Source organism: Miniopterus schreibersii (genome assembly GCF_964146895.1).
Source record: "Miniopterus schreibersii genome assembly, chromosome: 7".
In the NCBI taxonomy this organism is placed as follows: Eukaryota; Metazoa; Chordata; class Mammalia; order Chiroptera; family Miniopteridae; genus Miniopterus; species Miniopterus schreibersii.
This window is the reverse complement of record NC_138108.1, coordinates 32,713,067-32,738,913: the sequence shown is the minus strand read 5'-3', so window position 1 is coordinate 32,738,913 and position 25,847 is coordinate 32,713,067. Positions and strand designations below refer to the sequence as shown.

At 40.6% G+C, this 25,847-nt stretch overlaps 1 protein-coding gene across 1 annotated transcript in view; it reads left to right on the top strand.

The window, feature by feature from the left end:
• Nucleotides 1-6,888: 6,888 nt before the first annotated feature.
• FAM171B (family with sequence similarity 171 member B) overlaps nt 6,889-25,847 on the top strand; it is a 49,407-nt gene continuing 30,448 nt past the window's right edge. The window contains exon 1 of the mRNA XM_081142123.1: nt 6,889-7,226. Within this exon, the coding sequence (XP_080998249.1) occupies nt 7,013-7,226 (214 nt within the window). The 5' untranslated portion in view covers nt 6,889-7,012. The remainder of the gene's footprint in view (nt 7,227-25,847) is intronic.

Sequence of the window (25,847 nt, the reverse complement as noted above, 5' to 3'; positions counted from 1 at the left end):
GGAGGGAGGGAGGGAGGGAGGGAGGGAGGGAGGGAGGGAGGGAGGGATTAAAAAATAAACTGTCTCAATGACCCATGGGACAATCTAAGTACCAAAGGAGTCTTAGGGGAGAGAACATGGGTCAGATAAAATATTGTTTTACCTCTCTCTCTTCCAAATTTGATTAAAAAATAGCAACCTACAATTTTGGAAGCTCAGTGAACCCCAACAAGGCAGTTACAGAAAACACTATCTATGTACATCATGGTCAAACTGCTGAAAACCACAAGTTAGAACAGGTTTACCTAATCAGCTTGAATGCCCTAAATATCATCATCCAAATTAGGAATGGGTGAGGCTTGGGTTATGATCTGCCCTAGGGTACAGTTCCTCTCTACATGTGGAGCTGTGAAACTCAAGAAACAAGTTACCTGCTCTGAACATTACGCGGTGGGGCAGGCATATGATAACAATTATAGACGTCCCGGTTCAGAGAAGGAAAAAAGGCACTGATCCCAAGCAACGCTGGCATCCAGCTGGGCAAACTCCATTTGGTTTCAAATAGTTCTGTGAATAATTCTCTGTGGCTCATGGCTCCACACTGAGTCAGCTCCCCCCACCATGAAATATAGCACGTGTTTGCAGCTGAGTACTGGTAACATTTTGTGGGCCCAATATGCTTTTTCATTTTGTACTTTATTTTAGACCAGCTGGCAGTGTTTCTGCTGATGTAAAATTCACACGAAACTTGTGGATCTCCAGTGGATACCAAAAAGCAATTGACTGTAAACGTGTGGATGTATTTCTGGACTCCGTGTTCTGTTCCGTTAGTTTATATGTCTGTTTTTATACCATTACCATGCCGTTTTGACTACTTTGTATTATATTTTGAAATTGGGTAGTGTATTATCTCTAGCTTTGTTCTTTTTGCTCAGGATTGCTTTGGCTACTCATGTTCTTTTGTGGTTTCATATAAATTTTAGGATTTTTTTCTATTTCTATGAAAAATACCATTGGAATTTTTATAGGGACTGCAATGAAGCTATAGATGGCTTTGGGGGTTATGGACATTTTAACAATATTCATTCTTTCAATCCATGAACAAGGGATGTTTTTCTCTCATCATTGTTTTATAGTTTTTAGTGTACAGGTCTGTCTCCTCTTTGGTTAAATTTATTCCTAAGGTTTTTCTTTAAATGCTATTGTAAGTGGGATTTTTTTTTTAATTTCTTTTTCACATAGTTCATTGTTAGTGTGTAAAAACAACTAATTTTGTATGTTCATTTTGTATCCTGCAATTTTACTCAATTTGTTGATTAGTTATATCAGTTTTGGTGGAGTCATTTAAAATTTTCTATATATAACAATGTCCTCCACAAAAAGACAGTTTTACCTCTCTCTCTCTCTGATTTCGATGCTCTTTCCTCCTTTTTTTTCTTAATTGCTTTGGCTATGATTTCCAGTGCTATATTTAATACAATTGGTGAGAGGGGACATCTTTGTCTTGTTTCTGATCTTAGAAGAAATGTTTTCAGCTTTCACCATTGAGTGTGACGTTAGCTGTGGGATCGTCATAGATGGCCTTTATTGTATTGAGGTACATTCCTTTAATACCTAATTTGTTGAGAGAGTTTTTTTGGGGTTTTTTTTTAATCATTAAAGGGTGTTGAATTTTGTCGGATGCTTTTCAACATCTATTGAGATGATCATATGATTTTTGTACTTTATTTTGTTAATGTGGTGTATCACATTGATTTGCAGATGGTGATAGTGGGCCCATGCATGCAGTCTTGCACCCTGGGTCCACTGGAGTCTGGGTCTGTGGGTGCTGGTCTGGTGCTGGGGTGGGCCTGGAGCCTAAGGCCACAGGGGCTGGGCTGGTGCACGGGCAGGCCTGGAGTTTGGGGCCATGGGGGTTGGCCTGGAGCCTGGGTCCAAAGGAGCCAGCCTGGTGCTTCGGGCCTTGGGGAAAGCCCGCCTGGAGCTTGGGCAGGCCTGGAGCCTGAAACTGCAGGGGTGGATTCTTTCTTAATCCTTGATAGCATTCATATTTTTTCCTCCAGAATTATTTGGCTTCCCTATAACTTTTTATCTAATCTTTCTTACACCAAAAGATTTTACCCAACCTCTTACCATATATATCACACGCACATATATGCAGTTGATCTTCATTATTCATGAGTCCATAGTTCTGAATTTGCTTATTTGCTAAAATATATTTGTAACCCTCAAATCAGTACTTTCATAGTTATTCCCAGAAATGTGCAGAGCAGTGAAAAATTTTATTTGCTGATAGGCACATCCCCCGCTGAGTTCAAACAAGGTAGTGTTCTTCCCCCTTCAGCTCTCTGTAGATACAAGAGAGAGCTGAGGTCTATTTAATGCCTTTTTTTTCTTCCAGTTTTGTACTTTTTGTTGGCAATTTTGTTGTTTAAAATGACCCCTAATTTTACAATGCTGAAGTGCTGTCTAGTATTCCTAAGCTCAAGAAGGCCGGGTGTGCCTTACAGAGAAAACGTGTTAGATAAGCTGCTTTCAGGCAGGAATTACAGTGCTGTTGGCTGTAAGCTCAATATTAAGTAAATAAGGTGTCGTTAAACAGAAACATATATAAAGCAAGATTATGTATTGATGGATTGATGAAGATGTGACCAGAGGCTCACAGGAACCTAACTCTGTATTCCTCCTAGGGGCAGTGGTTCAGTATTTGCTAATCAAGTGTTTACAGTGACTTCACAGAACATCCTTACCAAGAAAAATGAGAATTGACTCCATATGACATGAAATTTTATATGCGTTATAAAATATATGTAAGTAAAACAGAATAACTTTACATAACATTAAGAATTAGCAGCTGACATTTACTGAACGGCTTCTACAGCAAGAAACAAGTATTTTACATTATCTCCTTTTGTTACCTCCTTGAGGTGCTATCATTTCTCCCACTATACAGTTGAAAAAACTGAGGTCTGGAGTCTTATGTGAACCCCTCAGCTGTGAATGAATACCAGAGCACTGATTCCAGGGCCCTCGTCCCGAACCAGCAGTCAGCCTCTTAAAGTTGGCTTGCTGATTTCATCACCAAGTAATCAGACCATCAGTGTTAGACGCTGTAGGAGGAGCTGGAGACACGGCTGTGAACGTGATGGCTCTGCCCTTGTGGAACCTACACTAGTGAGGATATAGGCAAGTGAATACCCATTTAATAGAGGACTGTGTGGAAATATGAAACGTCATGCGAGCTCGTAGCACAGGCCCCTAATCAAAGCCAAGGGTGTCGGGAAATGCATACTGGAGGAAGTGATATCTAAACTAACCCTGCAGTCTCTATGGGGGCCTGCCAGGTAAAGAGGTGATGGAGTGGGGTTCCAGGCAGCAGGAATCAATATGTGAAGGTCCATCTAGGGCAACCCAGATAACTCCAGTTCAAGGAAATAACTCTCTCTCCCTCTCCCCTCTCTGTAGGAAATATTCAAAGATGAGCCCGGGCAGAGAGGAGATTGTAAAGGGCTTTGTAAGTCTGTCAGCAGGGATTTTGGACTTTATGCTAAGAGCAATGAGGAGGTTCTGGTAGATCTTAAGCAGGGAAGAGTTATTATATAATATAGTATATATGGTATTATACTTTGCTTTCTGATGGCTCTGTTAGTGTTTTTATGCAATGAAGTTCTAACAGTTATATTGTATTGAGCGTGAACAGTGTCATGGATTACGAACTTGAAAATTACTTTCTGGATCGACTGGCATCTTCCATTCCTTTGTAAACTACACTGACTGCCATGGAAGCACATGCAATGGACACACCTTCCTGAGTGTCAGCTTGGTTTTGCCCCCATGGTTGGCTTATGTGTGTGCTGAAAATCAGTTACATCTTCTCACCACTTTGTTTTTGCCAATTCTATGTGTTATAAGAAATGGATGAGACGCAAATTTGAATAAAGTCTATTTTTCTGTGGAAATAAAGTTTAATATTAAGTGGGTTAGAAAATTGTAAAAATGTGGGAAAATTGAACATAGAAGGATTTGGCACTCAACTTGCTTGTCAAAGACTTAAGAACTCCTTCCACTTAAACTAAAACTGCAAATCATAAGGGTGCATTATAATTGTGGTTTTATCACTTCAAACCCTAGGATGTGATTAGATAATAAAAAATTATTGGCCCTGCATCGAAATATTGGTACATGAATATACATGTACTTATTTAAGGTAAAATAAAGTTTTAAATATACTTAAGACATATTGATTTTTATGTCTTTTATCAACTCTTTTGATTTACCAACTACTAGCCCTGATTCCATCGAATAACATGGCTTTCATCTATTGCACAGAAAATAACCTATATGAGTAACAGAGCATTTAAAAACCATCTAAAGACCATCTTGACTGACAAAATTATCTTTCAACAGCCCATAATAATGAAGGATTGGATGCCCACCCTCAGTGGCTTGCCTTCAGAAGATCAGCTACTAATATATTAACTAAGACCTGGCCACCATACAGCGGGATGACAGAAATCCTGGCAGCATTCCTTTTCCCTCTATCTGCCAGTCAGGTTTCTGGAGCCATTTCCATTTTTCCTTTCTTCTCTCCAGGAGTAGGGCTAAATTGGAAGAAAATGCAACAAAAACAGCTTGATGAGACTAGTGAAGGCTCTTCTGCATCCAGCCTCCTCTCCATCGCCCCTGCTCACAGGGAGGCAAAGCAGTGACGGACCACTGGTGCTCAGTGTAGGGGCCTCACTTTGGCATTTATTTTCCAGGTAACTGTACCCACATAGTTTACCGGGTTTAAAAATCTCTTTTAAAAAGCAATACAAGCTCATGATAAAAGTTTCAAATACAGTAGGAAGGTAAAATTACACTAATTAGTGTGTCGTTGGGCGAAATCAGTAGCCTCTCTGATCTTCATTGTTTCCATTTGCTAAATAAGACAATGAGAGCTAATTTGTAGGATTGCTCAGAGGATACAATGATGTACTAAAATGCCTATTATTATTTTACTTTATGGCTATATAGGCACTATTTCCATACTATTGACCAAAGAATACTTTTCTACTACTGAGAAATTTGTGCTTTTCCAGCAAGTTGGAAACATTGGCAGGAACACACATAAGAATGGAATAGTGAGGGTGGAAAGGGATTGTTCTTCATAGCTGAATCAACTATGATGGTAAATGATGTGATGTCACAGATCATATTGACATTATACTATGAGATGTCACATAAGCACAGTTGTAAATGCAGAGAGATTAGAACCGAAGAAGCCACAGCTTATCACTTGTTCTGCAGTCTATTATCATTTAATCTTGATAGTGTTATACGCAGCCACCCAGGATCTCGATCTGGCAATTTAAGTGTCATACTAGACATATCTATCTCTTTTCTCCCTTCCTAGCCCAAATAACCAACTCTGTTGATTCTAGCCCTAAATACTGAATCTCTCACTTCTCTCCTCCCCTTTTCAGTCTCACAACCTTCAGCATCTCCTCATGGGCTTTTACAAACACCTCTAAACTGGCCTTTTCTCTTCCAAGAGTAGTCCTCTGTAATCCATCCTTTGTACTGATAGGAAAGTGATCTTTCTAAAATGCATACTGGTAGCAATTCCTTTCCGTGCTTAATTTCTTTCACTACTTCATAATCACAGTGTACAATTCAATTTCCTTATGTAGCACCCAAGATTATTACAAGAGTTAACATACATAAAGTGCTTGGACAGTGTCCGGCACACAGTAATTGCTGTAGAAATGTTTGCTATTATTTTTTTATAACCTGATCTCCACTTCCCTTTACTTTTTTAATAAAATTCTTTTTAAAAAATGTTTTTATTGATTTTAGAGGGGGAGGAAGAGAGAGGCAGAGAGAGAGAGAAACATCAATGAGAGAGAAACATCGATGGGCTGCCTCTTGCACGCCCCACACTGCCAATGGAATCCAACCCTGGGACCTCCTGGTGCACAGGTTGATGCCCAACCAACTGAGCCACACTGGCCAGGGCTCCACTCTCCTTTTCAGTCTAAAGCAGTCACTCTGTCACAAACATTGCTCACAGTTTTCCAAGCACCTCTGAGCTTTGCAGTGTGCGGACCCCCCCACCCCCACAGCTCCTCTTACTCTCGTTTAAACCCCACCTCCCCCAGTGTTCAGAGCCCCTTCCATAAACCACATAGTTAATTTCTTCCAATTCATTGCAATCTCTGCACACTGTAGGGCTTCTCCAATGGCAACCACCACATTGGATTGCAATTTGCTTTTTTGTTCCCTTGTCCTAAAAGCAAGCTCCTAGAACACGGGTTGCCTCTTGCTTATTCCAAACACCTGGCTTAATGCTGGCACATAGTATACACCTGGTGCTCAATAGTAAACTATCTTATGAACAAATGAAAAGAGTAGGCTACAATTAGACAAAATGTAATGGGTGTTTCATAATACAGAATAAAAATTCCCACTTGAGCAGGAATAGGAAGTTTGGCAAACGCCGGGAGAGCCACAGCGCCCTCCTAGCCGCTCCGCGCCGGCTGAGGCGTAAAGCCCCCGTGGCTCAGGGACCCCGGCCTTCTGACCCGCCGGCGCCGCGTTAGCGCTGGCGCAGGGTAACCGATGAACCACCTTCTCTACTTTGGGATGGGGGGGGGCGACTTTATTACTCCTGCTGCAAAATTTCCTGGGGCCTCCGCGGGGCTGGAGGACAGGAAGGTCTGCCAGCCCCCAGAAGGCTGTCCTTTCTCTGCTAGCCTCGGAGGCCGCCCCGGCCCGGCGCCCCAGCACCGCAGGGCGCGCGCCCCTTCGCCCCGGCTGCGGGCCGCAGGTGCGCGCGGAGCAGCCGCCCCGGCCCCCCGCGCCCCGCCCGCCCGCGTCACGTGCGCAGGAGGCGAGCTCGCCCCTCCCCGGCGCCCGCCGCCCCCGCCTCCCGGCCGCCGCCTCCTGCGGGCGAGGGTGTGCGAGGCAGACGGCGCGCGGGGGAGCGAGCGAGCGGGCGCGGCCGGAGCCCGCAGCCCCGCAATATGCCGCCGCGGCCCGCGGGCTCTCGGCCATGGCGAGGCTCGGCCGGCGCGTGCCCTGCACCCTGCTCCTGGGCCTGGCGGCTGTGCTGCTGAAGGCGCGGCTGGTCCCCGCCGCCGCCCGAGCCGAGCTCAGCCGCTCGGACCTCAGCCTCATCCAGCAGCAGCAGCAGCAGCGGCAGCGGGACGACGCGGAGGAGGAGAGGCCCGAGGGGCCCGGGGCATCCTCCGCCGTCGCGGCGCCAGGTGGGTCCCGCGGCCGCCCCGCCTCTCGGCTCGGCGGGCGCGCTCCCGCCGCGGGGCTGCCTCCCGCGGCCCTTCGCCGGCCAGGTCGCCTCCCCGCGCCCCCGACCCGTCCCCGCCTCGCTGCGGGGCTCGGCAGCCTGCCCCGTGGGCGGGGGGCTCCCTGGGAAGGAGCGAGCACCGCGGCGGGGAGGGTGGGGGGAGCTGCCTCGCTTGATCTCCCCCCCCATCCTTCCCTCAGCCCTGGCTGCACGCGCACACACGCGCGCACACACGCACACGCGGCTCCAGTCCCTCGAGCATTGTGCTCTTACCCGTTTCCCTCCTGGAGGTGAGAAACCTTGCGGTAGACACCCGCATGCATACCGCCTTTCACCACCTCGCCCCGCCCGCCTGCTGTGTTTAAATTTAGACGTGGAGAAGGAAACCTTGTTTTATTTTATTTATTTCTCCCTCTCCTTACCCCGGGAAGGGTTTAAGGCAGTGTGCAAGAATGCCTGAAGTATAAGATGTGGCAAAACCAAACAGGAGTTTGTAATGGAGGGGGAGGGGGAGGGAGCGGGAGGGGGAGGGAGGCGGGGAAGGTGAAGCCCGCAGTGAGGCCGGGGCGGCGGGCCCGCCCCCGGAGGAGGGACTCTCCTCCCCGGGCAGTGGAACTTGGGGAGGCAGGTTCCCGGCACTGCGCTGAGGGTGAGGGAATAGCTGTAGTGTCTGCGGCTGTCAGCCCCTCGGTTCCCGCCTCATGCCACCCCGTCAGGTCCCCAGCTAAGCAAAGAGCAGGATTATCCATTTTAATAGCCTCTCCCCACCCCCCACCCCATTCCCCTTCCCCTACTGCTATTTGGAAAGGAAAAAAAAGCCATCCATTTTTTGGCAAATGGGCTGAGGTGTTTTTGCAAAACCAGAGTGAATGATAGCATTTGTTTTTGTTTTAAAATCCTGCCTAGTAATATTAAACGAGATGCTGAAAATGAGGTTTTTAAAGAGTGGAATCAGCATCTTATTTTGTACTGCTGGTTCATCATCAAAGAGCAATATTCAGGCGCGCCAGCTGCGACTCATGACACAGGCAGGATGATTTAATTTATCAGAGTGCTCTGAGCAAAGAATGAAATCACCGAAGTGTGCAGGAAAGCATGGGTTTCTGACACCCTCGGAAAGCAATTAATAACATTCAGATGTGGTTACAAGTCCTGAAAGGTATGTAGTGTATGGTGCTTTTCCTACCTAGGTTTCTGTGACTGAAAGTGCTAACGGCATGTTTGGACGAGACTGCTTCACCTATTTGCTAAACTTAAAGAAATTAGAGGTAGGAGAGTGATTGAGAGCCCGTCTTCATTATGACAGGGATTTCATAAATGAACTACAAGAGAAGTCAGAGAGTGTTGATCGATTTTATGGTTTGCAATATATTTTTATTTGGATTTATCTTTCAGGAGTATTAGTTAAATGGTTTTGACTACTACAGTATAAATACGTGATGAAGGTTTCAAATAACTGCAATACTATGAAATCTTTTGTATATAGTGTGCACTTTACAATATATGTTTCCTGATATTTGTGAGGGAATATTTTTGAAAAAGGTGACTATTTGGGAAACTAGCAGTTTTTGTCTTATTTACCTATTAGATTGAGATAAAGGAACCACTATCCAATAGGTCAGCCTGGAGCCTGAAAAGTAACATATGATGACTTTTGCTTTCCCTCAAAAACTCTAGCTCCCAAGCCAGTGACAAACGAGAACAATGAACTGATTGTGGTTTTAGTTATTGGAATATCAAGTCGTATAATGAAACATGACCTACAAACAAATGAAGTTAAAATATTCCTCCAGTGCATTGCGAACTCTAGATTGAACTCGTCTTCTGCTTTAGCCTTTGTTCCTCTACTGTCTCTTCTCCTCACATAGCCAGTGATCTTTTTAAAAACATTAAATAGGATCATTTCTGCTTACAGTCCTCCAGTGGCTTCCCATCTGTCTCACACTAGAAGCCCAGATCCTGGAAATGGCCTACAAAGGCCTAGATCCCCTGCCTGCCCCTCCCCCTCCCATCTCCCTCAGCTCTGACCCTTGTAGCCAAACTGGCTCTCTTTGCTCAGTTTGCAAGTGGGCTCTGGCATGGGGCCTTTGCACTTGCCTTTTTTTTTTTTTTTTGCCTGGAATCCTGGAAATTCACATGCTCAGGTTTGCTCAGGTGTCAATATAACAGGGGAGCCTTTTTAAAAAAAAAATATTGATTTTCTGGAGAGAGAGGAAGGGAGAGGGAGAGGGAGAGAGAGAAACATCCACAGGAAAGCAAAACATTGATAGGTTGCCTCCTGCATGCTCCCCACCAGATTTCAAGCCTGCAACTCGAGCATGGAACATGTGCCTGGACGGGGAATCAAACCAGCAACTTTTGGGTGCATGGGACACACCCAACCAACTGAGCCACACCAGCCAGGGCAGGGAAGCCTTTCTTCACCAGCTATATGAAATTAGTCACCTGCGTGCCCTTTCTTAATGATTCTCCTCCATGGCACTTAGTGTCCTCAGCCTTTCTTAGAAGCCTGTCTCCCCTTACTTGATTGTAAGCTCTATGATGATATAAACTTTGTTTTGTTCACTATTATAGTAAATTATTATATATGTTCTCTAATACCTAGAAGAGACCTGGTATACATAGGCAAGCATAGGTTTGTTGAATGAACAAAAATGCTGACATCAAGATCACTTCACTGAGTCTTTGATGTAACATCTTGTGAAATTCCTCATTGGAGTTTAGCAGAGGGTATATACAAAAAAAAGAAATGTTAGGTAGAAATATTTGTAAGCAGAGGTTATAAAATATATAAATCTTTGATTTTTAATATTAGCTAATTTCAATGTTTATCTTATGCTGACCACAGAGAACTGATTGATACCAATACCAGAGTCCAATTATTGGGTTCTGTCAAGAAGATTCTTTACCCAAGTGTACTTACAATCCTCTTATGACCTAGGAGGGCATTAACATAGCTTTAAATAGCTGTGATTGACAGAGTTTATTCTTTGCCTCTGTATTGTGCTTCTGATTTTTTGGACATGTTATGTGAAAAACTGAAGGATTTTTCTCAGGCAAAATCTAGAAAACTAATGAAACACATCCAGTGACTGGTATGTGCTGAGCATATCGGTCCATAGAAGAGAAACTAACCATTGACCTTGGTTAATATTCTCTGGATTTTATTATTTTGAAAATTTATGTCTCTCAGCATTGCTGAGAAATAAGAACATGGGGTTAAAAAAAAGGTGACAATGAGATTTTAAAAATCAGGATTTAAAAACAGTAAATTTACATTTTCTCATTAACTTATAAAACAGTACCTGCAGAGCGTGGTGCGAATAAGGACTAAGGTCGAGATCTCTCAAATCAGTTGTTTTCTCCAGAATATGCAGCAGCTCTATTGAGGGGCCAGGGAAGAATTAATTTGGGAGCTGGAGGTAGTTGAGACAAGCATATCACATTCACTCTGATGGCCCATTAGGTGGGAGACATGCTGGGAGTGGGAGTGAGGGGGCTGGAGAAAATAATGAGCTCCATTTCAAATTCTCCAAGTGAAACACAGACACAGGGGATCTCCGTGGATTTTCATAAATGTCCTCTGCATACAGAGAAAGCTTTTGAGAGGTATTTTGATGATATATATTTCACTGATACATATTTTTAAACTTTTTATTTTGGAAGATGTCAAATATATAAAAAGTAAATAAAATAGTATTTAAAAAGCCATACCCATCACCTAGCTTTAACAAAGTTCAAATACTGCCATAACTTTTTTTACCCACACATCCACCCATTTCCACTATGTAGGTTTCTTTTTTTGCTTTGCTGTAGAATACATTGAAATGTGCGCACCTTAACTGTACTGTTCTGACAAATGGATATACACATGTATCTATCACCCCTATCAAGATTCAGAACTTGTATATCACCCTAGAAAGTTCCCTCATGTCCCCTTCCCAGGCAATTCCTGCCTCTTACCCAGAGACAACTACTCTCTGATTGTTTTCATAGTAGTATTAACTTTGAATTTTCTACTTCATAAAATGGAATCATATAGCATGTACTCTTTTCGTGTCTGACTTCTTTAGCTCAGCCTGATTTCCATAGGTTTCACTTATGTTGTTGTATGTTCAGTAGTTTATTCCTTTTTACTCCTGAGTGGTATTTCCGTATATGAATTACCACTGCTTGGTTTATCACTTCTTCCGTTGATGGATGCTTGGGTTGCTTCCAGTTTTAGGTATTGTAAATGGAGCTGCTACATTCTTGTACAAATCTTTGTGTGCCCATGTCTTCTGGAATGCAATTAGAGTTGCTTTTGGAGGGGTGGACTTGCTGGGCCAAGTGGTACACTTTTGAAGTTAAAATTTTTTTTTTTCATATTCTAGGTAGCTGAAATGTACCTCATTTAATAAAATTTAGTTTAAAGTAATGAAATTTGATATATATTATTAGTGCATACTTTTTATTGAATTCAAATAACTTGATTTAAACAAACCTGATTGAAATCTCCCATCCATGAAAGCATTTACTTGCTTTCTTGTTGTTGTTCAAGGAATTTGAAAATCAATAGGAAAAGTGGGATTAGAAATTGATTGTTCTATCTAAAGTACTCATGTTTTAAAGGCCATATTCCCAGATGGGGTAATTATGATTTCTTTCCAGGATTTTAATAACCAAAGGGTGCTATTTCTTGGTGTCTATTACAGGTTGAAAAACACATGCCGTTGTGTTGAATTTCAGTCCAGTTTGTTTTAGTGGTGGTTTCTTAATGTCCTTAATGCGACTGAACAGGAACTATCAAATATTTTTCTGAAACAAAACTCTACCCCCAAAGTGTATAAATATTGAACTTGATTCTCTTTCAACGCTCTGACTAGGTTAGCTGCAGTGTTGTTGTCATTCATTCCCTTGGCTTAGTGTAATATGTCTTAAAATTTCCTTTTCTCCAAATTGCCTTAGCTAGGAAATGGATATTTTTCATCTGCTATTGGTAAAAAGTGTGCTTTGGAGTATTTACCTGGAAAATTCTATGAAAGCTGTGTGGTGTAATGAAATACATCATAAGCTTAAGAAAACAGCTCTTGTTTGCTTTGAAGATTCTATTTGGAGATGTCTCTTTAATTGGCCTTTTGTGTTAGCACAGTCTGTCTGTCCAAGACATAACAGATTCTATGCCCACGTTCTTTTTATGACTGTAGGTAGTCAGGACTAGGCAGTATTCTTAAATACATGCTGATGATGTCTGTGAATATAAGGCCAGTTCACTTGGGCCTGAAATGAGTGAGTGATTCTAAGTGTCATTTCATGTAGCGTTGAGGGTGTCAAGGAAATGCTAACCATTACTAACATGTCAAATCTGTCTCAGTGCCCTAGTGAACTAAGACTGTAAAATGCCTCAGTAATGGATGACAGGTCTCTGACACCTTGAGTTGCTAATGCTTATTAAGCTCTCCCTATTACGGTTCTATGTCTTGCACAGAAATGAAGACTTATAATTAATTTCATATATATGTGAGTGAGATTTAAGTTTCTACTTAATGTGCTTTCTCCCTCAAGTATGTTTCTATATCATAACAATTTAAGGAATAATTTAAAATTAAACATTTGCCAGTATTATCAGTTCTTGTACTTTTATTTTTGTTCCTGTTCAGTAAAGAAATATTATTTATAAAGTATATAGTTTTAATTCACCCATTAGCTTTGCTGAAATTTAGAACCTTTAGATACCTAAGTTGATAGCAATTCATATCTTTACCCCTAAATGCTAGTTGGGCTTGAGGGGACCAGTGGGAAGCTGGGAGAAATGTCCAGCCTCAACCCTGGGCTCATGCTGCGAGCTGCCTGGCTTATGTCTGGGGTAAGTGCTCCAGGGATGTTATAGAATTCCATATCCTTGGCCTATAACCAGGAGTCAAATAGCAGCTTTGAAGGTCCTGAATTTTGTGACTTACTGTATTTTGATACCCATTCCACCCTTGCCTGCTCCCCCGTGTTTTTGGAAAGGATAGAAATTAGGCTCTCAAAATCCATTTACTGCAAAAATTAAATAGAGGAGGGCCATACTTTTTGTATAAGGGGAAAAATGTCACCAAACATAATGGGTATAGTAAGATTTATTTAACTGTTTTACTAAGTAAAATGAACCATGTGTGGGTCAATAAGAGTATGTCATGAAACATGGATTATGGTAATTCAGTTTGTGTAACTGAAGTTAAAAAAAAAAAAATCTTTTCATTTATATTTAAATGATTGGTGTATTCAAGATATTTGCATTTAAAGACAACTTATCTTCATAAAATAGTACTCCCAAAAGTCTCTTACATAATATAGTTGTGCTGTTAGCTGCACTTTTAGCAGGAAAGCTATTATTTAATGCTTCCCCAAGATTTCAGTGTTTTTTATATTAATTAGAGTTTATCTCTATTTCATAATCATATGCAAGAAAAATATTTTTGTAGTAATACATTAAACAACTAATCTGCTCTTCTATGCTATTTATAATGAAGTAATGTCTAATAGCGATTAAAATATTTAATAATTAAAAAACAGAAGTTTTCACTTGGCAGAGCATAATAAGCCTTTTTGGAATCATAGGCTCTTGGAACTAGAGTGAGGTAGAAATGACCTTCTCCTAAGTGCTTTGCTCCAACACTGTTTGAAAAGTGTATGACCTAAACTAGAATATAACCACATCATGAAAGAAACGTGGTATCACCTGCCAGGTACAACTCCTGATACAACTCTTCCTTAATGATAACTTGATGATTTCCTTCATAGTAAGTTTAACTATGACGAGTGAGCTTTTTTATAATCAAAGCTTTTTGTACCAACTGATTCAAGTTTGTCAATCAGAAGAGTTAAAAGAAGGTATATTTTAAAATTGCTTCTGCATCATACTATTTCTAATTTGACTCAGTAAAGCTTAATAATAAATGTAGGATGCTCAGATGGAGGTGAAGACTTGGGAGGCTGTTGAGAAAAGAAGAGAGTTATAACTTGCCGTGACAAGTGTCAGAGGGGGTCAGGTAAGTGTATGGGGGAGGAAAGAACCCAGAAGTGGTAAATCTTTTTCTCCTCTTGTGTGTGTAAGGGACTCACCCTCCCTTACACTTTATGCTGCAGAGGTTCTAGGGAGCCAATGGAAGGGTGTAGGGGGCTCATGAGCACCCTGAAATTAATTATAGAACCTGCAATTGTCTAGTGTTAAAGCCTCTGTAAGAGTTTCAGAGAAATCCTTGGTGGCCACCCCCCCAAGAGTTAATAAAATCTGCGTTGGTTAACTAGGCTTTTGTAAGTGGACTCAATAAGAAAAGACCAAAGATATTCAAACTCAAGTTAACATTTTTGCGTTTTCTTAACGTGTGAAATGTTGCTGCTATTGTGCACGTGTGGTGGGTGAAATTAGTAAGCGTCACAGTAACATAAACAATCCTGCCAGAGGCAGCCCTTAAAAGAAGTGCTTGCTTAGTATGCACCTCGGTCACTTCTTCCATCCTTTGGTTTTTTTCATTCTGTTTGTGGAAAGGCCATCAATGCACAACCAGTATCTTTTGATAAATCCAATGACTTTGAATTGTTTTATGTTCAGGTTTCATTATATAATAAACTGGAGGAATACCTTATTCCTGAAAAAACCCTCTGTTCAGAAATCTTTGGCAGTCGACCCAGAAACTCTGAATCTTGGCTCTTTGCTATTCCACCGAAGGATAGGGTTACTGATATTAATAATTTTAATAAGGGCTCTCGTGACTTTGTGAGTCATCTGATCCCCCCAGGTCTGATTACAAACCGCAGTCAATCTTAGCAGATAGGGGCCTACCTTGGTGGTTATTAAGGAGTCATGTATAAAACTTTACCTAAGCCATCCCATACCTGCTGAAACAAGTCCTAATCTTTCGTCTTTAAACAGTTTGGGGTCAAAATAGTAATTTCAGACTACAGCACCTTAAACCTGCATTTTAACTTGTTATTTCATCCCTAGTGTTGTTCCAAGCTTTTGGAATTAATAATATCACCTCTAAGCTCAGCCAAACCTATATTTCCCCCACCTTTTTGATTCACACCTCTCCTGGTTTCATTAATAACTGATTATATTGGAAGAGCGAATAGCAGAGTGAAGAATTTCCTTGTGTTGAGAAGTAGCTTTATCTTGCAGATTTTTTTTTCATTTGAAAATCCCAGTGGAGAAGTTTGTATTTCGATACTCTCTGATGTTCCAAAGATAAATTATAGCATGTGTTGAAACTTGGAAAGCTGCAGCTTCAGGGAGCCCCATGGGGCACAGACACGGAGGTAGAAAATATGTAGGCACCACCTTTGACACATCCAAGTCTTGCTGTGGCCACTGTGCTTCTGTGTATAAGGACTGGCTCACAGACCAGAATTCTGTGCAGTGACCATCGTGGCTCCAGCAACTGAGAGATAAGTATTACAAAGCCAGATGAAAATATGGTGACTCAATTTACTGCCCTTTCTTTCCTGTTATTATTCCTTATCAGTAATACAGTACCAATCCTATAACTCTTGAATAATTTGTTTTGCAACAATATTTAAAACAATATTATAACCATGAAAGGTTTGATACTATAATATATATATGTGTGTGTGTGTGTCATTAAAATATCTTTATATTCTAAAACTTAAAAGTAGAAAAAATGGTTTTCCATTTTATTTAACATTCTCTGACTCTTCTCACTCCGCTCTCACGAGGTGATCTCATCCACTCTGGTCGCTTTCAATACCACCTATGTGCTAACACCCCCCAGAGCTCACTCCTGAGTATGTCCACTAATTATCTTGACATCTTTATGATGGCTGTATCACAGGTATCTCCGTTTAAGCATGTGTGAAACTTGAGTCTTGACTTCCCACCATCCTTTCAGTATAAAAAAATTTTCTTCCTTATTGTTATTAGACACCAGTAAAATGCCTCACTGGCCAAGAAAGGAGAGTTGAAGGTGTTGTCCTTGCCACTTCCTCTACTTTCCTCTCCATCTGTTCAATCACCAAACCACATCAAGTCTATCTCATAAGTATTACTCATCTGCTATGTTTTCTCCACTTTCAGTGCCCCTGCTCCAGCTCACGTTACTCTTATGCTCCAGTTCAGGTTATCATTATTAACTCCAAAATCCATATTCCCCAGAGCAACCATGAGGATTGTCCATCTTCCCCAACAGGGATAATTTTTAACTACAAATCTGATCAGGCTTCCCATGACATCGAGAACAAAGTTGAAGATCTTAAGATGACCTGTTAGACTTTGCTTGATTCATCACTCCAGTCTCAGCTCCAGCTTCTCTCTTCATCACTGTGCACCAGTTCTCTTACCTTGAATGTGACAGGCTTTATACCTCAGGGCCTTTACACAGATTTCTCTGCTTGCAATACTTCCGTGATCCAACACACACACACACACACACACTCACTCACACACTCACACAGTCTCACACTCACCTGGTTAACTGCATTCAAGCTTCAGGCCATTTCTTTTATGCAAGTTGTCTTTGACTTTCCAGTCTGTGCTAGGTTTCTCTGTTGTGTGCTCTCATAAGCACTTTTTACTTGCTTAAGGTGTGTAATTGATGTAGATAGGCACCTGTTCCATATTTCCATATTTGTCTTCTCTAGTTAGGAGGCCAGATGAGGCCAGGTGCAATCATTGTTTTGCTTGGGGCTGAATTCCTATATAAATATTTATTGAATGAATAAATGAATGGCTCCATATAGATAAATATTTGTGCAATTGAATATCTTCTTTCATTCCAAACTTGAGCTGGCTTCTCTAGAGAGAGTATATATGAAAAGGATATTATGTTGGGAAAAGGCTGTTGTACTTTTGGAGTAAAGTGGCCAAAGTACACAGGTTTTGGATCAAGAATGATGCCTGTTTTAGGCAGAAAAGAGGAACAGGTACTTATTCGAATTCAACACACAACATATGCTGGTCAATATATGGAGCTGGAAATAAAATACAAGAATACTACAGTGACTGATTTCATTCATTGTTTTTTCTTTTTTTAAACACAACTCATTGGGTACTAATTGCCAGGCACTATCATCACTGCTTGCAGAGAACACCCAGTGTGGACATAGATAAAGAGATCACAGATAATACCAGAGTGTGATAGTGCTATATTAGAGGGGTGCATAGGATACTGTGGAAACATGGCTTTGGAGGAAAGTAATTTGGCCTCTTTCCTGGAAGAAAGCACACTTAAAGTGAGTTTGAGAGTGATGTAGACAAGCAGAAGGGTATAATTTTTTCTTATTTTTGATCTGGATCTATTTTTTCCATTTCTGTGGTAACGATATAATATTCTGTTCTACTTTAGCCCAAAGCATTCTCTAGGATTCTTTATATTTCTTACTTTAATGGCTTGGCATTCTATAGTGTTAGAAAGGAACAAAAATAAGGTGGCTTCTTCCACAGTGCCCACATTTCTTGAAGACCAGGCTGATGATGCCCCCTCCTTTCTTAAAGGAATTGAATTCAGTATTCAAACATAAGCCCCCTTTCTGTCAGTTTAGATCTACTGTAAGCTAACAATTGGTACTTTTTGTCTTTACATTGACGTATGGCAGAAATACTTTTCTGTGCCATTAAAACTGTGCTATACCACCACCTAGACCAGACTGTGCCGTTTGCTTATCAGTGCTCAACATGAAGACCACACAGGCCAGTTGTGTCTTGGTGTCTCCTGTGACCTCTTTCTCTGCCATCTGTGCCAGCCTGCTGGCCATTTCCTCAGTCTCTCAGGAAAACAACTTTGTTTCTCTTCTTTCCCCTTCAGTGACCCCAGATTTCATTTCCACACCCCACCACATGGCAGTGAGTGATTTAAATATATTTTGTTAATGATTGTGGGTGCACCATCTGAATTGAGACTTCTAAAAACTGTAATGGCACATACAGAGCAGTTGCCTGGTTTTCTGCTACATCAGAAAGTTTATGAAAACTAATAGATATGTGTTTATGAAGTTTCTCTCCATTAAGCTTAATCTAGAGATATACTCATAGCAAGAGGCCATCTAGCTGAAAATTACCAAAGCATGGGAAAGGGTATCACTTTTACTTTGAGCTTTATACATTGATGTATTTTGGTGGATATAGTCAAAATTTGCTTTTCCTATTCAAAACACCCTGTCGTGTAGTTTTTGCACTTTTTAAAAATCTCTGAAATTCTGTAAATATTCCAGGCTAGAGGAACTGAGACACTGAAACAGGTGGCTTAACAGGGGGAGCATATGGGCTGACTGGCTGTTCTCCCTCGGGCTCTAGCCCCAGTGTGTTCACGTCTCAGGGAACGTGTGTAGTGTGTTGTCTTCAGGCTTTCAGAGACTAAGGAGGATATTAAACCACACACACCACCACTCACAATGTGAACTGTATTTACGTGGGAGAGGCAATATGTAAATCTAATGGAAGGCACTGTCTTAACCCAACAAACCTTATGTATCTCTCGCCTTTTTCTACCTATCTGACCTGGAGAACCTGCAATCATCATCGATTCTCTCTTCTCCCTTTCCCACGCTCACCTATCACTCACTGGGTTCTTCTAAGCATCTATCACCGTCTTTTTAGTGTTCCTTCCTTCTGTTTTATGTTCATTGTCCCTTTCTCTGTCCAGGCCCCCACTCCATCTGTTTGGACTGTTATACTGATCTATTAGGTCTCTCTGTCCCCCCCCCCCACTCAAACCATACTCTTATTGCATGTATTTTCCTTTCTTTTCTTAAGCTTTCATACTGTCATTGAAATCTGAAGTTTTCTGTCAGGCTTCTGCTTTCCCTCCAACTTTTTATAATGAGCACTTTGAAATATACTGAAAAATTGAAGTAGTATATGGAATATGCATATATTTTCCACCAGGATGCAAGTGCTAAAATTCTGTTGTATCGTTTACCTCTATCCCAGTCTTTCTGTACACAGCATTTCAGAACCAATTGCAATGTAGTTGTATGCATCTTGACTATTCCTCCCTACAAGCTTCCACATGCCTGTCTTAAAACCTGGGGAACTTTCAGTGAGCAAGTAATGTTTTTGAAATGGTTAAAACAATTATTTACAACTTTTTAATGAACTATATACAAATGAGGAAAAGGTATACAACTTCAAGTCATGAATGAATTAATTTTGTAGATTTATGTGGCAAATTCTTTTTTTTTTAATTATACATTTTATTTTACATCAAGTGTTCAGATTCTTTTTTAAATATATCTTTATTGATTTCAGAAAGAGGAAGGGAGAGGGAGAGAGATAGAAACATCAATGATGAGAGAGTCATTGATCGGCTGCCTCCTGCACACCCCCGACTGGGGATTGAGCCCGCAACCTGGGCATGTGTCCTGACCGGGAATCGAACCCCGATCGCCTGGATCCTAGGTCAATGCTCAACCACTGAGCCATGCCCGGCCGGGCTATGTGGCAAATTCTTAAGGTTTCACTTTGATTGGCTTGTTATGTTTGTGCAAATAACATTTTATTTATGTTTGTGCAAATTAACATTGTGGTAAAACTGAATTTCGTATAAAGGTAGCCTTTTAGCTATATTACTCTCCGTAATGCCAGGCTTTCCATTGATGTTGTCCTTTTGTCATTTCCTACCAGTCCTGGGTCCTTGCCCATTGGCCAGCTCTTTATGTGTAACTTTCATGGTGGATATATAGGGATTTATCTGGTACCTCTTTTCCCCTTTCGTTTGTTTATGACACTCTCGTCCATCCATATTTGATAGTGAAATGGTAAGATATAAACCATGAGAGTTGTCATCAGCCTCCCTCCCTCCCCACCAGGTGGAAAACGCCAGTAGCCTTGGAGCAGAAATGATGAAGCCAATACACGGAGATGGAGCTCCTGGTTCTGCCCATTCCCAAGATCCAGTCGGACAGTTGTATTTCATGAGTTGATAAATGTCTATTTTTGCCTCAGCAAATTCTGGTAGGATTTCTGTTCAACCCCAAAGCTGTAACTTGCTCGATATGTTATTTCCTAAACTAAGTCCTAATTCCAAGCAAATTTTAAATCTATAGATACTTTTCTCTCCCCATTGGAACTGCCCTACCTCTGTCTATCCCTAATTCCAACAGAAACCAGCTTGGCTCTACTTTCTCCATGAAGCTTTTCCAGTCACAATTATTTTCCTCTTACTAGATCTTATAATCTCTATTTGGTGATTCAGTACTTGATATTATATTGTTTTAAGTTAGTCTGTAATTGTTTCTGGTGTGTTTACTTTGTCTCATGAGTGTCTGAATTCCTTCAGAGCATAGATATACTCATTCACCCATTTTACATCCCAGAATGCCTAACACTCAGTAAATGCTCAATAAAAGCATATTGGTTCATGACAAGGTATGATTGTATATATTAAGAGAACTATCTAAGGAACTAAGTATCGAGCGTTGTTTATGTATTTAATCTCATGCTTATCGCAGTGCTGGACACACAATAGGTACTCCAAAATTCATGTTAATTAAAAAATGTTCTTAGATTTGTGAGTTCAGGGCAAATGCTATGGTATTAAAATGAATTGGAAGATGATGAACTAAATAATGCCATATGATGCTTTAAAATTGAGAACTGTCGCCCGGCCGGGCGTGGCTCAGCTGTTGAGCATCAACCTAGGATCCAGGCGATCGGGGTTCGATTCCCAGTCAGGGCACATGCCCGGGTTGCGGGCTCAATCCCCAGTCGGGGGCGTGCAGGAGGCAGCCGATCAATGACTCTCTCATCATTGATGTTTCTCTCTCTCTCTCCCTTCCTCTCTCTGAAATCAATAAAGATATATTTTAAAAAATAAATAAAATAAAATTGAGAACTTTCAGGCATAATATTAATATACCAAAGTATAATCTTAAACCTGGAACACTTTTTACAGTCATTTTCTTTCCCTTTTCTACTTTTTTTGTTTCCACATCTGCCTTTATTTTTTATCTCTCATTAGCACTTACTTTTGTCACTTTTTGGTCCATGATGATCATCTCATGCCTCTCACGCCTGCTCCCCTCCTTTTCCCACTTTCATCTTTCCTGTCACTTTACAGAACTAATTTAGATGTATTTAGGATTACAAACAGGAACCTTTTTTGTCCTCAAAAATACTGCCTTAGGGCCTCTTGACTTTTAAAAACAAATTTCTAAACCTACATTGCCACCAAGCACCTTTACTTAATCAGTCTTCAACAGTTACCAAATAAAAGTTCTCTTTGCCATAATAAAGGAGGGCAGAGTACTTTGTTGGCGCTTTACAAAACTGGGTGACTAGCTGAATATTAGCTCGTGATTGTGATGTTGGAGAGGGAAGGCCTTGGTGAGTTAGAGACAGTAAAAAGGCCAGTGTGGCTGCCTAGAGAGGGTGAGATGAGGGGTCATGGGATGGGTTGTAAAGGGAGGCAGGGCTCAGGTGTGGTTGGTCTGGACAGAACCCTGGTTTCGGTATCTGTGCACTCACACGTGCTTTTCTGTGGCTGATGTCTTTGCCAGAGAGGAATCATTATAGGCTGCGTGGTTTACGTGGCTAGAGCATAGGCTTTGGGGTTTGGACAACTGGAACCTGCTGTCTCTTCTCAGGTGTGCTCTTGGGCATTTGCTAATTAAACGTTTTTGGAGATAGAGAAAATGAGGTTTACCTTGCAGAATTAAGTATTAGAGTTGATGTGTGAAATACCTAGAACTTAACAGATACTTATCAATTATTGTTAGCATTAGAGACAGTATTTAGTAAATTAAATATTTCAGAAGTATATATATTCTGTCTTGATTTATATTCTATGATACTAGGTTAGTAAGGGCTGAGTAGGTAGACAAAGTAACACACCAGTTTTACAACCTCCTACTAAAAGAAGCTGGATTTGTTTTCACTGTTTTATTTCCTGTAAATTGACTCTAAAAGTACGTAAAAGTTTCTGTAGTAAGGGGCATTAAAGCGTCTTCTAGAATAAAATTGCTGGTTTTTTGTGTGTTTTTTTTTTTAAACAACCTAGAAACAACATTGTCTTTGGAGCATTATCTAAAGCAAGCAAGCAAATGTATTTGAAAGCCAAAACTCAGAGTGAGGTATTCATCCACGAGCTCCAGGTTTTCACTATTATATTGATTCCTTTTGTTTTGCTGAGAAGACAAATTGGCTCTTAAGAAGGACTGAATTGAAACAGTTTTTATTCTTCTTTTTCTTTTTTCTGTCCAGAAAGTCTTAACATGAGCTAGAATATTCTCAGCATACAAATAAGCCAATGAATACTGGCTGTAGTCCTTTTGGAAACGTTGTATTGAAAAGATAGTGTTTCTTCTTTATGGAAAAAACATGAATGCTTTGCATCCCGCCTTTCTCTTTGTGGGACTTGGCACTGTGCTGACGAATATTATTTGTCCATTAAAATGGTGTGTCTTGAAACACTCTTTTTAGGAAAGAATTCTGCTGCAAAGCAGATGAAATCTTATTTTTGAAAACAGACCTCAGAGGAGTAGTAATTGTTTCTCTCTAGTACTGCGGTTACTACTCCACAGCAGAGAAGGGCAATCACAGCCTAATGGATGCATCTGATTGATGAACATATTGATTAGATCTAGAAGATTGTGTTCTTTGAAATTCCAGACCGTTTGAAATTTCAAGTTGGTATGGCCGTTGCATCTAACCAGCTTAAAATTTTCTAATGTTAACAGTATTTACAAGTAAAACAACACTTTGAGTTTTTATTAAAAGATGGGATGAAAGAATAGGATTATAAACTACACATTAAGAGAAAAGTGTTCAGAAATCATTTGCCATTTTTTATTTCTCTAAGTAGGAAACAGGAGGAAGTCATGAATTATAAAGGCCAAATAGAATTCATCAGGAGTTTACTAAAAATTTTTAGTCATAATACAGGTTCTGTCCAAATTAAAGTAAAACAAACAAACAAACAGACGAAGGTTTCAAAAGTTGGTTGGACAAAAATAAATCAGAGTAAGTAGTTTAGAATGATTTTTAGTCTGCTCTGAATGTAACTGAAAACAAAGGATTTAGCCATGTCAAACAGATCTTTTTTGCTTTGCACTTTTAGAGCCTGGCAAATGGCAGGAAGGCAGTCTCCACCTGGACTTGTGCTGGGATCACAGTAATAGCTTCCTGAATGGTTTGTCGATGGATAGATGTTTGCTTCTTGATTGGTGAGGTGGAATTGATTGACGTGCGTGGCAAGGGCCAATAAGGCAGCTGTGTCTAAATTGATGGCCGGCTGAATGGAGGATTTGACCTCTATCATGAGTTCTTAACCTAAAGCAGCTTATGCTCTCTTCTTTCAGGCTTTGTCATTAGAGAAAGAATTAGAAAAATTTACTTTAGAGATGCTAATTTCTTATCCTATAAAGCCCAATAGTTAAAATTAAATAGGGCATACTGAAATTCTTAGGTGGAAAATTATTCAAATAGAGAGATGGGCATATAGTAATACACTCAAATTCAGCACAGCAAGTGCAGGTGAACGTGTAATATATGGAGTCTCTGACTTTTTTGAAGGGACTTTGAAGGGCAAGTTTTTTGCTCTCAAGATAACTAATGCTTATAGTTGGATGGAGCATAAACATATGAATATAAGGCAAGATATCATAATATGCTCATTAGAGTTTCAAAGTGCTGTGGGAACATGAGGTAAGGAGAGAGAAATTTTCAGTTATTAAGGGACTGATTTCCCAACTGTGTATAGCTTAATTACCTGCTTTTTGATCACCACAGTTTTAGAACCTACATAAAAGGGGTGACTGGAAAGGAATAAGGAGAATTTTTATTTTTTGCCGATTGTCTCTAAATGGAAGGCTAGCTGGTAGAACTTAAGGCAGGAAATAGAAAGGAAAATTTTGGTTTGTGTTTTTATACTTGCGTATTCACTGTAGAAATAAATTCTTCCACTTCTATTCTGTTTTTATTTTAAAATTTTTTTATCCTAATTATGAAAGATTCTAAACATATAGAAAAATAGTCTATATGTAATGGAAACCAAGTACTCATCAGTGAAATTAATTATATATTAGCTTTTTGTTCTTTTTGCCTCAGATTTCTCCCTCTTTTTTTTTTTTTTTTAAATATATCTTTATTGATTTCAGAGAGAGGAAGGGAGAGGGGGAGAGAGAGATAGAAACATCAATGATCAGAGTCACTGATCAGCCGTCTCCTGCACGCCCCGTGCTGAGGATCGAGCCCGCAACCCGGGCATGTGCCCTGACCAGGAATCTAACTGCCATCTCCTGGATCCTAGGTCGATGCTCAACCGCTGAGCCACGCTGGCCAGGCTCTCCCTTGTTTTTTTTTAAGAAATCAAAATTAAAGATAGAATCAAACTCTACTCTTATTCCTTTCCCTCATTACCCAGAATTAATTACTGAACTGAAATTGGTGTCAGTCTTTCTGTTTAAAAAACTGTAACAGATGTACATACATGTCATACATACCCTATTGGAGTTTGATTTTTTTCATTCAGGATCATGTTTGGGGGACTTAATCTTCATATATGTAATTGCTTTTCTATGGAAAAGCAGCAGTGATTGCCCTAATCCTGGTTTTTGAAGTTCTTTCTCAACATCATAAGAATGAATATGTTTGTTAAAGCAACTGAGAAAAGTGGGAAACAATCAAATAATTTGTACTTTGCTTAAAGTACATAATTCACAAATATTCTCTGCACAGAGATGGTTGCTTACACATATTCCCCTTGCCCCACCCTCCACTTCAGGGTTTATCTGCCTCACTTTATATATTGGCATCCTCTGGGCAGTTATTAAGTGATTCTGAGCCAGTGGTCTGACTTAATGGTATCAGAGTAAGGAATTCATTTATTAATTCAATCATTCATTCAAAAATAAGGATTGATATTTGAGGATACAGCAGTAAGTGAAAAAGTGTGACCTCATATAGCTCACATTCTAGTAAATAGAAAACTAACAGAATGAGCAAATTCTATAGTGTGAAAAGAAGGTAGTATGGAAAAAATAGATTAGGGTGTGAGGGGAATATTAACACAGCAGGTTTGGTTGCCCAATCTTTGCCTGTCTCTCTGGGTGCTTGGAACCATGATTGGCTCTTGGCCACCCCCTGGGAATGTGGCCCTAGGAATGTTCTTTATGTTACTGATGAATGGCGATGTTTTATATGCCTGAGTGATGAAGTGTGCTGTTCCAGTCTGTCAAGACTGTTTAGCAAGTTCATGATATATACCTAGTGGATCTGTGCTGGGGTCCTGTGCTTCTGTTACCGGGGCTGGTTACCTAACAGGAATGGGTTTACATGACCAGTGCCCCCATGCTAGCCTTGGACCCTAAGGCTCTATTGGACTTCCCTGCAAAGAGAAACTCGCATGTGTCTCTACAGCTAAGAGAGAAGTTGTGTCCTGTGCAGTTCCAGCAGAGAGAGAACTTGGAACCCCATCCTGATCTCTCTGGGCTTAACTGAGGACTTTATTTTTCCTGTTGTTTTCACTCTGTTCTGTGCTGTGATAAATATTAGTTGTGAGTGGTGTGAGTCTTTCTGGTAAATTACCAAACTTAAAAGTGGTCTTGGGACCCCTGGAAATATAGGGTAAGGGGGCCTGGGAGGGTAGGAATTATAAAAAGTGTAACTTTG